The sequence below is a fragment of the Frieseomelitta varia genome, unplaced genomic scaffold, assembly GCF_011392965.1.
Source record: "Frieseomelitta varia isolate USP_RPSP 00005682 unplaced genomic scaffold, Fvar_1.2 scaffold_281, whole genome shotgun sequence".
NCBI classification, from domain to species: domain Eukaryota; kingdom Metazoa; phylum Arthropoda; class Insecta; order Hymenoptera; family Apidae; genus Frieseomelitta; species Frieseomelitta varia.
The window spans coordinates 1,557,660-1,571,017 of NW_025110014.1; the positions used below are offsets into that span (position 1 = coordinate 1,557,660).

Consider the following 13,358-nt stretch of genomic DNA (forward strand, 5'->3'; position numbering starts at 1 on the left):
TTAAATACAAATAACAAATAGTAAATAGTAAATATTTAGGCATCTCTTTTATCAAATTATCCATGTTATTAAAAGGTATGAAGTCACTCAATGAAAGAACTCAATTTATACAATTTTCAGTGTGATATATCTATTAGTGTGAATTGCTTTCAACCCCATTGCAATATATTTATTAATAGAAGGAATTGCTTGTTCCAAAAGTACTACCTCCGTAGCTGACATTTTAGGTAGTCCAAAATTTTTTTGTATACCGCCTTGACCGAATTGCAATTCGGTAGTGAAGTATCGACATCCCGGCAAAACGTTTGATCGTGCATAAACAGAAGAAATAACATTCTTATAGCCGCTAAGTCCTTCGGCAAGCGCGAGGATTAATTTGGCAGCTGCTGCTCCATCAGATAGCACTGAACCTTTGAATTCAATATTTTTCATTTTTCTATCTGCGCTACGTAATGATCGTAACAACATTTCCTGTTGCACCTACATAAATTTTTAATGCATTAAAAAGTAGAAAAAAATTCTTCTCCTTAAGTACCAACAGTTTAATATAAATGATTATAGTTTCATACATTAGTAAACTGATTTATCGGAGAAGCACAAGATAAAAGGGGAACAATAGTGTTCAAATCTGCTCCGCCAACCATAGGAACTGATAAGAATGCAGGATTTAAATCTAGTAGATTTGCGGTTAATGCCTCCATTCGCATGCGATCACATGCAATGGAACCAATAATTCTGTCCGGATCCCACCATCCAGCAAGTTTGTAAATTTCTGATACCATGGGCAGTGTAGCCGTTACTGGTCGAGTAAAAACGGCTACCAAAGATTCTGAACTCAATTGTGCCATTTGTTCAGCCATCTCGCTTACGTATGACGATGCAGCTTTAAATTGTGCTGTAGGGTTTAACTCAATATTGGGATTTGTTTCATCCATCAATGCAATAATATTTATCTGTAAATAATATCGATTTCTGCGTATTAATATTATGTAGTCAAGGCTGTGCTCATTTTTTCATTGTTTAATAAATAAATACATACTTCTTTAAGAGCTTCTTTTAAATGTTTTCTTTTAAAATGTTTTATACGAGACGATGTATCAATGTGACTAATATCTAAAATTGCATTAGCCAATGAATCATTTGCGTCCACCACATGTATTCGTTTTATAAGACGAAATTGTTTTAAAAGAACGGCAGCGTATATCAATGACTCGCCTCCCCCAATCATACAAACTTTTATGTCACCTTCATAATCTGGCAGAAAGCAATTGTAATTTTTGAACTGAGGTTTATTGTTAACATTAGATTCCTTTTTTGATTTTATCTCCTTTATTTTATCTTTTGCATATTTTGATTTTTTATCATCAACTGGCATATTTGAAATATTTCTGTAAAAGCGGCGTGAAATGTATTTTTTGATAGATTTTAAAAAATATCGTTGTTTTCCAATCATATTCAAATATCTGTTTTAAAGGAATCATTGACGATAATTTTTTAATACTATCAAAGATTAAAGAAAAATAGACGATAAAATTCAGAAAATACTTAGGTTACTGGTTTAAAATATAGACTAATTTAAACGAGTAAAAAACAATCGAGTAGCTTTAAAAAATTATATATATGACAAACAAAATTGTATTTTCCTAGTATTGCTAATTTTCCCATACATTTTGTCTATAATTTTTATGTTAATTATTAACTTATACAAAAATACAATATCGATTATATATATGTCAATGTAATTACAAAATGAATTAGGCAAAAATAGAAATTAATAAAATTTCAATACATTATATAACTTCATTATAATGTATAAAACATTATTTCCACTTAAATAAAGAACTTGATATTGTTCTATCATAGCACAAATCTATTTAATTTGCTTCTATAATAAGATCAGACATATCTGGAACAGCTTGTAATTTTAATGTTTTCTCATTTGCTAAATGTAGCAAGGATACAAAAGAAATAGGAAAACTCAGAGCTTCTATATTAGTTTTTGTTAATAGATTTGGCAATACTTTATAAATTTCATTAAAACTTTTATTTTCTATTATTTTCTCTTTTTCTTCTTCATTTTTTGTAATTTCTGTATTATTACATTTAGTTAGGCTTTTCCAAATGGATTTTTTTAATTGTCTCATATCAATTGTTTTAGCATGTGTGCTATATGTAATAGATATTTTATTGGTTAATTTAGGAATAGCTACTAAATTATCTCCAGAAAAAATCATTTGTGTTGCTATTTCATTGTCTTCAACTTTATTATGGTCAGGTTCATTATTAGCTTCACTTGCATAGTCTTCATTAGGAATGTCAGGACAATAATTTGATATATCATTTTCATTGTCATAATTATAATTTTCTATATCTGATATATGAGTGGCATCTAATTGATCTTGCTTTTTTATATTTATATGTATTAATTCATGAAGGTACAATTTACTGGCACTTGTAATATTATAATGCATGTCTCGTGGCAACGTAAGTTTCTCTTCATTCCAGTCTACATTGACAATTTCAAACTTCGAAACTTTATTTATTATAAATTTTGATAATATTTCTGCTCTTATACTATCGTCATAACATATTTCTATTTCTTTTTTTTTTCTACCCGGCTTCTGTGGGCAGGCAGCAATAATTTTACTTCCAGAAGTAAAGTTTACTTTTGTAAAATTGCTCATTTTCCAGTGAGATGGACCAGCCCAGTGTATACTCGAACTTTTCTGAAGAAACGAATATTCAGATGGTTTATTCACATTGACATTAGATAAAACTTTACATAAATCTACAACTTTTTCTGGTGGTTTTTCTATTTTAACACATTTTGTTATATTTTCTACACTGTCTTGGATATCCAAATAATTCAAATCATCATGAAACACTTCATTCTCAGATGGTAAGCTAGCATCTAAATCAAATTGAAATCCACCTTCATCATTATCCTTTGATTTTGTGTTTTCATTTTCTTTTTCTTCTTTGTCAATACCTTCATTCCAGTCTTGAAAATTAAAATTAGTTAAAGGTGAACATATTTCTAGATTAGAAAAATCTTCTATCTGTGAGATAGTCACTTTTGTGCTTTTTTGATTTACTTTATGTTCTACAATATCCATAATAACATCATTATACAATTGTAAAGAATATTTTGAATTTGCATGGTTTGATAGCATTACTTGATACAATTCATCTGCAGTTTGTGAATCCTTATTCTCCATTATCCAAGAAGGTTTCATAATTTCTACAGTTCCTTTTAAATTTTCTGCTATACTAAAAATTTTCTGTTTATTTTTCTTTTTTCTCCTTTTCCTTTGTGCATCGTTTATCTGATTCTGTAGCTCAATATCTAATTGTTCATTTGTTTCATCAGTTGGACCATTATCATACTGTTTATCTATTCCACCAACCATCTTCATTATTTCTGTATGAACTCCATCTACACGAAAACCATAGATTTTTGAGCTTACATCTAAAGATGTACTAGCTGTTTGCAGATTACATATGTTAGCATCTTGTTTTTTTATCATATAAGACATAAAGTCAATTATTTCAAGTTTAAATGCATTTTTCACATTAATCTTGTTTTCAGTATTAAGTTTTATACATTCAATAATATGATCTTTTATTTCATGTGCCGACATTTGAGCTAAACACCCAAGCCCCAAAGATCTCCGTTTATTGCTTGTGTTATTTTCTATTGATGTTGTAGCATTTATTTCATAACGTCTAGCCAATTTTTCAGCTTCATCATTGTTTTCCACTAGATTAGGTTGTAATGAATTCTGTGCCAAAATAGATTTTCTTCGCAAAGATGATGAGGATGACGTTTCTGATATCTCTTTGTCCATTTTATAAATTTATTTAAATATATTGAGTGCAAATATATATATTCACAAATATTTTTATTCATTTACCTAGAAGGAATATTTATAATTATATATTTTAGCAAGATATTAATAATATATATTAACGAAAACAAAAAGTTACTTATGATTCAATGAAGTGAAATTATCTATAATCTTTTCCAAATCAACTCTCATTAAACGTAACAATGTATAAAATTGTTGCAGCTGAATTTGCATTTGTCGAAGTACTTTCAACTCGTTCAAAAGTTCCTGAAAATGACGCATCAATATTCATATAAAGAAGTTATTTAAGATATAACAAGACTCTATTTTTAGCATACCTTATCATCCATTTAAAATACAATTTATACAAATAAATACACAGTAAACACTTCAAAACATCAATTAATATTGTGCATTCCCCTCGACAAATTCCTCTTTGTTCAACTGAAATTGTCATAAATTCAAATTTAAATGTACGTGTTCCTAAAATCATTTTGTGCGAATAATAATAAAATATATCCATTTTTATTATATATCTATTAAACTATCTTTTTTATCATTATTTCACAGATAAAAATAGAATATAGAATTATATATTTACTTAATATTTAAAAAGATTTGTTTAATATAAAAACATATAGTTTAGTGCTTTTATTCTCTTTTAGTAACTATTTTAGTAATTTTCTGTCCAAAGTCATTCTCTGCTTCCCGCCGATACACTTATTTTGTTTTTCAACTAAACTTTTCTTTATTTTTAAATTTATAATTTAAGTCTATGCAATACATAAAAATTTCAGGAGTGATAGCAGGGATTCGAATTCTATACTGCAAGATTGTTCTTCGTTCTATGCATCTCGTCAATATGGTCCTTAATTTAAAAAAAGAAAAAAAAGAAAAAAAAAAAAAGAGGAAAAAAGTACTTTAGAAAAATTATCCATATTCCATTCTTTAATGGATTGTTCTTTCCTCTCCAAAACTTTGAAAAGCCTTAATAACATAAATGTTTTAATATTTTAAATAATGAGGAGTACAAAATAAGTATAAACATAAGGAGAATTTTTCATGAATCCAAAAATCAAGATTTAATAAAGTTTTATGTCGTAAATTACATTAAAATATATTTTGTTAACATCTAACATTTCGTAACAAAAAGTTACAAATTATTTAAAAATAAATAATATTTTTAAGACGAAGATTCATCGATATCCATTTCTTCAGCGCTCTCTTCACAGTTATGAACTTCTTTCTTTTCGGGTTCAATATTATCCTGTTCTACACTACCTGGTTCATGAAGGACTGTAATTATTTATAATATTAAAATAATATTCATTATTTACAATATTAAAAAAGTATTAAAATAAGTGATTAACAGTAATATTATTTACCACATGCATTTCTAACTGATTCCGTAACATGTTCAGTCTCTTCCAAAACTTCTGTCGGTCGTTCAACCATTTCAATCTCTGAATCTAAAAATTTTATTTTGAATTGATTTCAATTGTTTTCTTAACTGCTAAATAATTTATGTTTCAAACCTGAATCTGATGCACTTATTGATTCCGTTTGTCTATCTTTCAAATGCTCTGTATTTGTATCAGGTGATAAATATTCAGAAGTATTTAAAGATGGACTATTATGCCCAACATTATACATTAGTTTTGGAGCAGATGGTTTCTGTTTCCTCGCACGATTCCAAAAGTTGCAATAACAACATCTGAATCCTACAAAATAAAAATACATATATTTTGAATATTTAGTATCATAATTAAATCTTTATACTTAACTCTTTTTGGCAGATTAAGACAAATGTTTACCAAAATATTCAAATTCCTCTTTGAGAGCCATTCCATTGTGTGATTCACAATTTCGGCATACTAAAGCATATCGATTCGATGGACCATCTCCGACGAGATAGTCAATCAACCGATCCAAATAAGTCCTTTGCCGCGGTAATACTGGACGTGGTAAAGGAGTTCCTATGATACATTTATTAATTCCTTAATTTATTTTTTTGTATGTGTCTCCTATATTTATTTCTTCAATAAAACTTTAATAACAAAGTATTAGACTTTTTATTATTAAATTAATAATAAAATATGTAATATATGAATTAAATAAAGAAATGAAAATTAGTAGTAGCAAAAATACTAACGATAATCCCTGAATGGAGTATTAACTGATCTAATACCACTCTGAAATGAAGTATTTGATGGATTTTGAGTGGGAGCTCTGCCAACTGGGACAAGGCCAGTGTTAGCAAGTACACCACTTTGTACATTCAGTGGTTGATACTGATTTGTTACTATACGTTTTCTCAGTTCTCCAGGAGGAGATACTGGAGATATTATATGGTGAGGTGTACTAGTTCGTTGAGGAGTTTCTGTTGATGATGACACTTTAAAAATTGGCTAAAATAAAAGTTTTTTTTTACTAAAATTTTTTACTAAAAGTTTTTACCAAAATTTTAAAATCTTTTTTCTGTTCAAATTTTTCTCTAATATTTTATTATTAAGAAAAAACGGATTATTTAAATTATTTCTTCATATTTTATTGTGCAAGATACAAACCTGTGGGGACAACTGAAAAATGAAAAAAATAATTCAATTTTAAAAAAATATGAATAAAAAAATACTGTGTAATTAAAATAAAAAAAAATTATTACATCATAGATCTACTTACTGGCGTCATTCTTAATTGATCAGGAGCAAACTTTAACAGAATTTCTTTAGCTTTTTTATATGTTTCAGTCTCTGTAACTTCATCTAAAATTTTTTTTTTCTCAGATTGCATAGTACTTAATTTGTCTTGATTTTTAGAAATTTTACATTTATAATACCATGTTACCATCTTTTTTGTAAGCAATATTCTGTGACAATAAGATGTATCATTACAATAATTATATACAAACAATAATAATTTAATAAAAGAATGCAATATCAAATTACTTACAAAATTGGAAAAATTAACAGCGGAATGATATAGAATATTTGGTCATATAGTGATGCAGGGAAGAAATAGAAATAAAAAATGAATGCTGTTATGATATAAAGTATTACACTATACAATATAAGAGTTCCAACAATTTTTTTATGTCTTTGTTCCGTACTATATCCATATCTTTCTATCTCTTTAATTTTCTGTCAAAAAAGAAATTTCTAACATAAATTATTCATATAAATATATGTGAAAATGTATATGTAAATAATTTACCGAATCAAGATCCTCCAAAATTTCAATTGTTGTTTTCTTTCTCTGAAATATAAAAATAACTTATGTTTTAACCTAAATACATTACTAATAAAAACAAGAATATTTTTATGTATAATATTCTTCTTCCCCTTTTTTCAATGCACTTATTTATATATAAATGTATTTTAAAAGAAACCAAAGTTCTATTACTAAATTCAAATTAATTCAGCATTATGAACAAAGCATACTCATGCAATGAATAATTAATGTGAAAGTTTATAAATAAGTACACATAAAACACATTAAATTATAATTTATATTTCAAGTTTTATAATATTACTACTTTTATGTAGTATTATGTAATTTTGTTATACAATATAAAATAAATGATACATTTTTTGAGGATTTCATAATACTTTAAAAAATAATTACAGACAATATGTGTTTTTTTGGTTCAGAATAGTAAAACTAAAATCATTTGAATTTTATATCATTGAATAATGATTTCGTATTCTACGAGAGTTATGCATAAATTACAAGCCAATGTTAATTAATCATTTGATATTTTAAGCTGAACTACAAAAATTAAAGGTTATAAATGTTTAAGGGTTTGTATTAGTAAAATAATATATTTAAATAATACATGTTGGTTAATAATATATATATATATGTGTGTGTGTGTTATTTTTTAATAAACTGTTCAAAACTTTCTTATTTTCGCGCCTAACCTAAAAATTTTATCACATATGAAGAAATGCTTCATTCCGTCATATTTAAATATAAAAAAATATATTATGTGTTAGAAGCTAACATTTATCAAAAAATATTATAATATCTAAATTATTCTCAAATGCGTAGTAAAAATATATATATATATATATAGTACGACAGAGTTTTAACCTTACAGTATTAATATTATTTAGTAATACAGTATTAATATTATTTATGCACTAATTGTGACTTACACGAAATCTTGATAATATAATCCCCATGATGTCCAAATTTTAATGAATTCTTGTCAAAGATAAAATAGATCAAATGTAAGAGATTCATGCAATTTTTTCTTTTTTTTCTTTTTTTTTTTTTTATTGAGCAAACTTCGAGCAACTCAAAATTTGTAAAATATTCTTGGAATCAAGCCAATGCTGGCTCGTAAGCGAAGATACATACGTATTTAACATAATATATATGTATACAGGTACATATATATGCCTAGAATATGTATGCTGTATAATTCAGCAGAAAATGCACGACTACGCTGAAATATGTAACACACCTGTAGAAAATGCAAAAAGATTGTTAAGGGTAGTTCTTATGTAACTCATTCAGAGCAATATCACCCTAGGGACTTTAATATTGTGATGTTAAAAACGACACTAATGGCCTACTTAAATAAAGAAATTAAATTTAACTTATTGTAGCCTATAAAAATTTATAATTAATTGAATTCGTAGATTCCGTAAAATTTGGAATTTTGTGTTAACAAGAAAATTTTGTACAATGACAATATTTCGACGGTAACAGCGAATAAACTTTTTATAGCATTATACAGCACTAACCATACTTGTTACTTTAACAATTATTTTTGTCCAAGGACTATCTATAAGACCAAAATCATAGAATATGATATAGATTTTGACATATATATATATAAAATTAAATTACTTTAATATAAATATTTATATTAAAATTACTTTAAATGAATTTTAATCATTCACATAGAAGAAATATTTTCATTTACTAAAATTTAATCAAAAATTATTTATTCTTTAACGAAGTAAAATTGTCTATAATCTTTTCCAAATCAGGTCTCATTGATCGTAACAAGATATGAAATTGTTGTAATTCGAGTTGCATTTGTCAAAATATTTTTAGTTCATGTAAAAGTTTCTGAAAATAATATATCAGTATTCGCATAAATTGCCAGAGAATATATTTAAAACATATTGAATTTTATTTCTCCATACGTTATCATCCATTTGGAATAAAATTAATTAAAGTAAATAAATACAAGGAGAAACATTAATTTACTATCATAACTTTGATTTTGTGAAGGTCGCTTTGGTCAACCGAAATTGTCATAAATTTAAAATATATTTGAATATAAGTGTTCTTAAAACCATTTTATCTGAATGGTATTTTTCATTGTATATCTAGGTATGACTCTTTTAAATATATTTTAACTGATAAATGTAAAATAATTCATGGTTTTAGACGTTTTCAATAATCTAAATATTCTGTGAATGACTGCTTTGACATAACATAAGGAAGCCGGGGTTAACTTTTGATATAGTCTTCTACTGTTGGCAGTGCCGTTAAATGTGACAGGTCAGTCCGTAAGAATGGCGACCATGGTAGAAGAACAGAATTTGGTTGACATGGGCGAAGATAAAGAATCACAGTGAGTTGTGATAGATTAAGTATAATATGAAAAATCACTGATAATCAACTTGTAATTACATGAAAATATTGAAATAAGAATATTAAGTTTACAATTAAGCTTTGGAAAAATAACCTAACGTATAACATAATATGTAACTTTCGGTGATATTTTTTAATTTTTACATCTATTTACATTACAGATTCGACCAAGTTACTTACAATTGGGTGGATATTACCCAAGAATTTTTCGATGCCATTACAGGTGCTTATTTAAAAACTTATTTTCTTTGGAAATGCTTGCTTTGCAAGTTCTCTTTTTATTTCTTTTTCCTCCCTTATATTTTTTGTCTTATTGTAATTGAGACGATTTAATTTTAATTTGCATATAACTCGTTTTATTCAAATAATCTTATACTTTTGTTTAATAAAATATTGTTGGCATTCAAGTATCATTATTTACTGGAACTCTGACTTATAATGATTGACTAAAATAATATTTTATACAATGGAAAATATTTTATTGTTATGTTTATTTAGAGCTGGAATTGGGTGAACTGTTGCGAGATGAATTGTTTGGATTATTTGAAGCCATGTCTGCAATTGAAATGATGGATCCAAAAATGGATGTTGGCATGCTATGTAATAGAGGCAACAACAAACCATGTACTTTTACACAAGCTGTTGACTCTTGTCTATTGAAATTGGACAATTTGACTCAGTCAGAAGTTATAGGAATAATAGATTCAACTTATGCGTGCATAGTGTCTTGGCTTGAAGGTCACAGTTTGGCCCAAACGGTTTTCACTAACTTATATCTTCATCAGCCCAGTCTAATAGTGGATAAACCTCTGAGAACCTTTTGTTATGCTGTATATAAGATAATTGAAATAATTAAAGATTGCATAAATAAAGCATTAGTTTTTGAGGAAGAAGATTTCCAGAGTGTCACTTATGGTTATAGATTGCAACAGGATATTACAGAACAAAAAATCATATCCATGTTGAAAGAAGTAGAAGATGAATTACCTAGGAAAAGTAGAATAAAACCAATTCATGTAGTATCTGAGAAAGAAGTAGGTGTATGTTTAAAAATATGTTGGATTTTTTTAAAACGATTAAAGATATAAATTATTGAAATCATTATTATTTCTTTCAGTATGGTGATAGATTAGCACTCTATGCCAGAATTAGATTTACTAAGATATTTTATCAAATTTTATCATTAATGGGAAAAAAAGAACAACTGCAACAAAATTTAAATGAGTGTCATACATTGTTATCAAGATGTTCTTACATGATTCAAATAATGATTAAAACAGTAAACAGTGGAGAGAAAGCTGATGAAATATGTAAGTTTTTCAAAATTCATGGCTTACCTGTATAAATCAAGTATTATGTAATGATTGTAGCAAATTATCCAAATATTATGGGGTTTGACCCTATGGTAAATCAAAGATTATTACCACCAACATTTCCACGGTATACAAAAATAAAACCAAGAATAGAAGCTTTAAAGTATTTAGATGAGTTGTTGAATAGATTTCGAACAGTTACTATGATCACTAATCAGAATGGGTTTCATGCAGCTCTGGTAAGAAAAAATCTATAGGTTACTAGAAATTTTTGATATAAATTCCAAGTACACTGATTTCTTTTTAGGACTTTTTTTTAGAATTTTCACGACAAAGTCCATGTATATTATCCCGATCAATGTTGCAAATAGTTTATTTACCTACAACAAATCGGGTATTTGGTGTCCAAAATTTTGCTGATGTTTTGAAAGATGCAGCGCGGAATTTCATAGCGCCTCCAGTACTAATGCCAAAGAGCACGTTACTCCAAAATCATCAAGCTAAGGAATATGTTGATAGTTTCTTATCTCATTGTGTAGGCCTCTTTGGTAGTTTACTACAACTTACTGGCCATAATAGGGCAAGACAGAGAGATAAATTAGCACACTTATTAGACGATTTTGCGATATTACAGGATGAAGTAAGTTCTAAAGATTAATTTATATTTTATATTTGAACATTTTATAACTTCAAACTGACATATATTTGTAATTTTGGCAGGCTGAAAGAGTTGATGGATTCTTACATGCCTTGTCACTGAAAAGTGATACACCTAGATCACATTTAGCTTGTTTTGGGACGTGGATTTTGTATCATACGTTACGAGTTATGGTCATGTATTTGTTAAGTGGCTTTGAATTGGAATTATATTCGGTGCATGAATATCACTATATATTCTGGTACCTATATGAATTTCTCTATGGATGGCTTGTATCAGCTATTACAAGGGCCAATACATTCTTAATGGAACAAGATGTACATAATGATACACATAAAGGTAGAGGCAGTAAGAAAAGTGCGAGAAATAAGAAGAAAAAATCAACATCAAGGCCATATAATTTAGAAATATTAATGTATCAAGCAATGCAAAATATATGTGGAGGGTATTACAAAGTAAATGATATCTTTGGTTTCTTGTAAAAAATTATTTCTAAAATGATTTTATTTCATATATAAAATTTATTTCAAAGGCTTTAGTTGGTTTCCGTATGGATGGTAAAATATTACTTCCTGAGTCGCCATTTGATTCAGAACGAGTTCGATATGAACACAGGTTATTGCCGTTTTCTTCGTTACTGACTCCACCTCCGGTACATTATCAAGAATTCCTAGATATGACAAATGCACAGATGCATAAAAGAAACGTGAGTATAGTGATCCCCTTTTTCTTTTCTTTTAGCAGCATTTTTTCTTAACTTCTATTTTCCTAGGAAAAGGTTACTAGTGAAATGCTGTACTTAGCCGGTTGCCGTCATTTTCATCAAGCTAGAAATATGTTAGAACGAGCATTGTCTCTTTATTTACCGAACGCTAGTACTGTGAATGAGGTAAATATTTTTAAATAATACTTAATAAATACTTTTGATTTCTATGTTTCTATTAAACATGTCTTACACATTTTATCGTTTAATTTACAGATCAATGATTTATTGAAAGTGGCGAAAACAAATTTTGTGGTTCTAAAGTTACTCGCTGATGGGCATAAAAAGGATTCCAAAGAACCTCCAGTATTTGATTTCTCATGTCATCAACATTTCCCATTGATAAAATTGATCTAAATTATTTGCAATGGCCATGATTTCATATTATAAATTACATATTATTTATTCTAGCTTTAAACGTGCAAAAAATATTTTTGTGTTGTTGACTTTGGATATCTTTTTTTTGTCTAATACAATCTTCAATGTTTAATACAATCTCTCTTTTTTTCTTTTATTAACAGTACATCCTTCATTGTACAGATATATATTATTTATCGTACATATTTTGTGCATAAATTTCTATAAAAAATGAAAATTATATTTGTATATAGTTTATCATAAATCGTATGCTTTAAGTAAGTTCATGTGGATGTTAAGAGTGAATGCGACGATCGTTTGAAGATGAGGTTTGTGAAATTTACAGATCATTATGAAATGTAAATAACAGAAGTATAGGATGTATAGTCTCGAAATGTTGTATAGTAACACATCTTATCAATGAAATTGTTAACAGTTCTTGTTAGTGACGTCTGCAACATTTTGAATATATATTGCAAGCTTCAGCTATGTAATACACGTTCTGATAACAATCTTTTTTATAATAATTCGTAAGTTCATTAATCAAACGAGATCTAAGTTGTTTATGTCTACAAATATTATATTCCATACATTTTAGGAAAACATGATTTATATATTATTAAATTCTGTATTGTATAGAAACAAAAGAATATTGCAACACTAAACTGAAACATTGAATTTCCATGTAAAATTAATGATTGAAAGATAAAATACTTGTAAATTACAAAATTTATGTGAGAAAGTGATGTATGTCTAATAAAAATGATAATCTGAAATAGTTGTATATTTAATAAATGACATTATACATT

General features: G+C 27.3%; 4 protein-coding genes across 8 annotated transcripts; 1 reads left to right on the forward strand and 3 right to left on the reverse strand.

Moving 5' to 3' along the window:
• Nucleotides 1-68: 68 nt before the first annotated feature.
• LOC122529211 (probable malate dehydrogenase, mitochondrial) lies at nt 69-1,657 on the reverse strand. Its single transcript, XM_043655056.1, has 3 exons — nt 1,040-1,657; nt 570-953; nt 69-480 (listed from the first exon to the last, which is right to left on the reverse strand). The coding sequence occupies exons 1-3, from the start codon at nt 1,451-1,453 to the stop codon at nt 106-108; spliced, it is 1,173 nt and encodes a 390-aa protein (XP_043510991.1). The 5' UTR covers nt 1,454-1,657; the 3' UTR covers nt 69-105.
• Nucleotides 1,658-1,741: 84 nt separating this feature from the next.
• Nucleotides 1,742-4,315, reverse strand: LOC122529209 (condensin complex subunit 2-like). Its single transcript, XM_043655051.1, has 3 exons — nt 4,187-4,315; nt 3,988-4,115; nt 1,742-3,914 (listed from the first exon to the last, which is right to left on the reverse strand). Exon 3 carries the CDS (start codon nt 3,846-3,848, stop codon nt 1,875-1,877), a length of 1,974 nt encoding a protein of 657 aa, XP_043510986.1. The 5' UTR covers nt 3,849-3,914; nt 3,988-4,115; nt 4,187-4,315; the 3' UTR covers nt 1,742-1,874.
• A 626-nt stretch (nt 4,316-4,941) lies between these two features.
• LOC122529210 (endoplasmic reticulum junction formation protein lunapark-A) lies at nt 4,942-8,328 on the reverse strand. 4 transcript variants are annotated; one of them, XM_043655054.1, is made up of 10 exons: nt 8,003-8,328; nt 7,059-7,100; nt 6,798-6,985; nt 6,528-6,714; nt 6,416-6,427; nt 6,037-6,256; nt 5,663-5,824; nt 5,384-5,569; nt 5,234-5,317; nt 4,942-5,153 (listed from the first exon to the last, which is right to left on the reverse strand). In XM_043655054.1, the coding sequence occupies exons 1-10, from the start codon at nt 8,027-8,029 to the stop codon at nt 5,032-5,034; spliced, it is 1,230 nt and encodes a 409-aa protein (XP_043510989.1). In that variant the 5' UTR covers nt 8,030-8,328; the 3' UTR covers nt 4,942-5,031. The 4 variants fall into 4 exon arrangements, with proteins under 4 accessions (XP_043510989.1, XP_043510987.1, XP_043510988.1 ...); XM_043655052.1 differs by having other exon boundaries at nt 4,943-5,153; nt 6,001-6,256; XM_043655053.1 differs by having other exon boundaries at nt 4,945-5,144; nt 6,001-6,256; nt 8,003-8,326.
• Nucleotides 8,329-9,154: 826 nt separating this feature from the next.
• On the forward strand, nt 9,155-13,325 carry LOC122529208 (N-alpha-acetyltransferase 35, NatC auxiliary subunit). Of its 2 annotated transcripts, none has more exons than XM_043655048.1 (11): nt 9,155-9,194; nt 9,348-9,438; nt 9,620-9,681; nt 9,957-10,492; nt 10,576-10,768; nt 10,829-11,010; nt 11,079-11,411; nt 11,492-11,884; nt 11,962-12,135; nt 12,202-12,318; nt 12,409-13,325. In XM_043655048.1, exons 1-11 carry the CDS (start codon nt 9,170-9,172, stop codon nt 12,547-12,549), a joined length of 2,247 nt encoding a protein of 748 aa, XP_043510983.1. In that variant the 5' UTR covers nt 9,155-9,169; the 3' UTR covers nt 12,550-13,325. The 2 variants fall into 2 exon arrangements, with proteins under 2 accessions (XP_043510983.1, XP_043510985.1); XM_043655050.1 differs by having other exon boundaries at nt 12,208-12,318.
• Nucleotides 13,326-13,358: the final 33 nt, after the last annotated feature.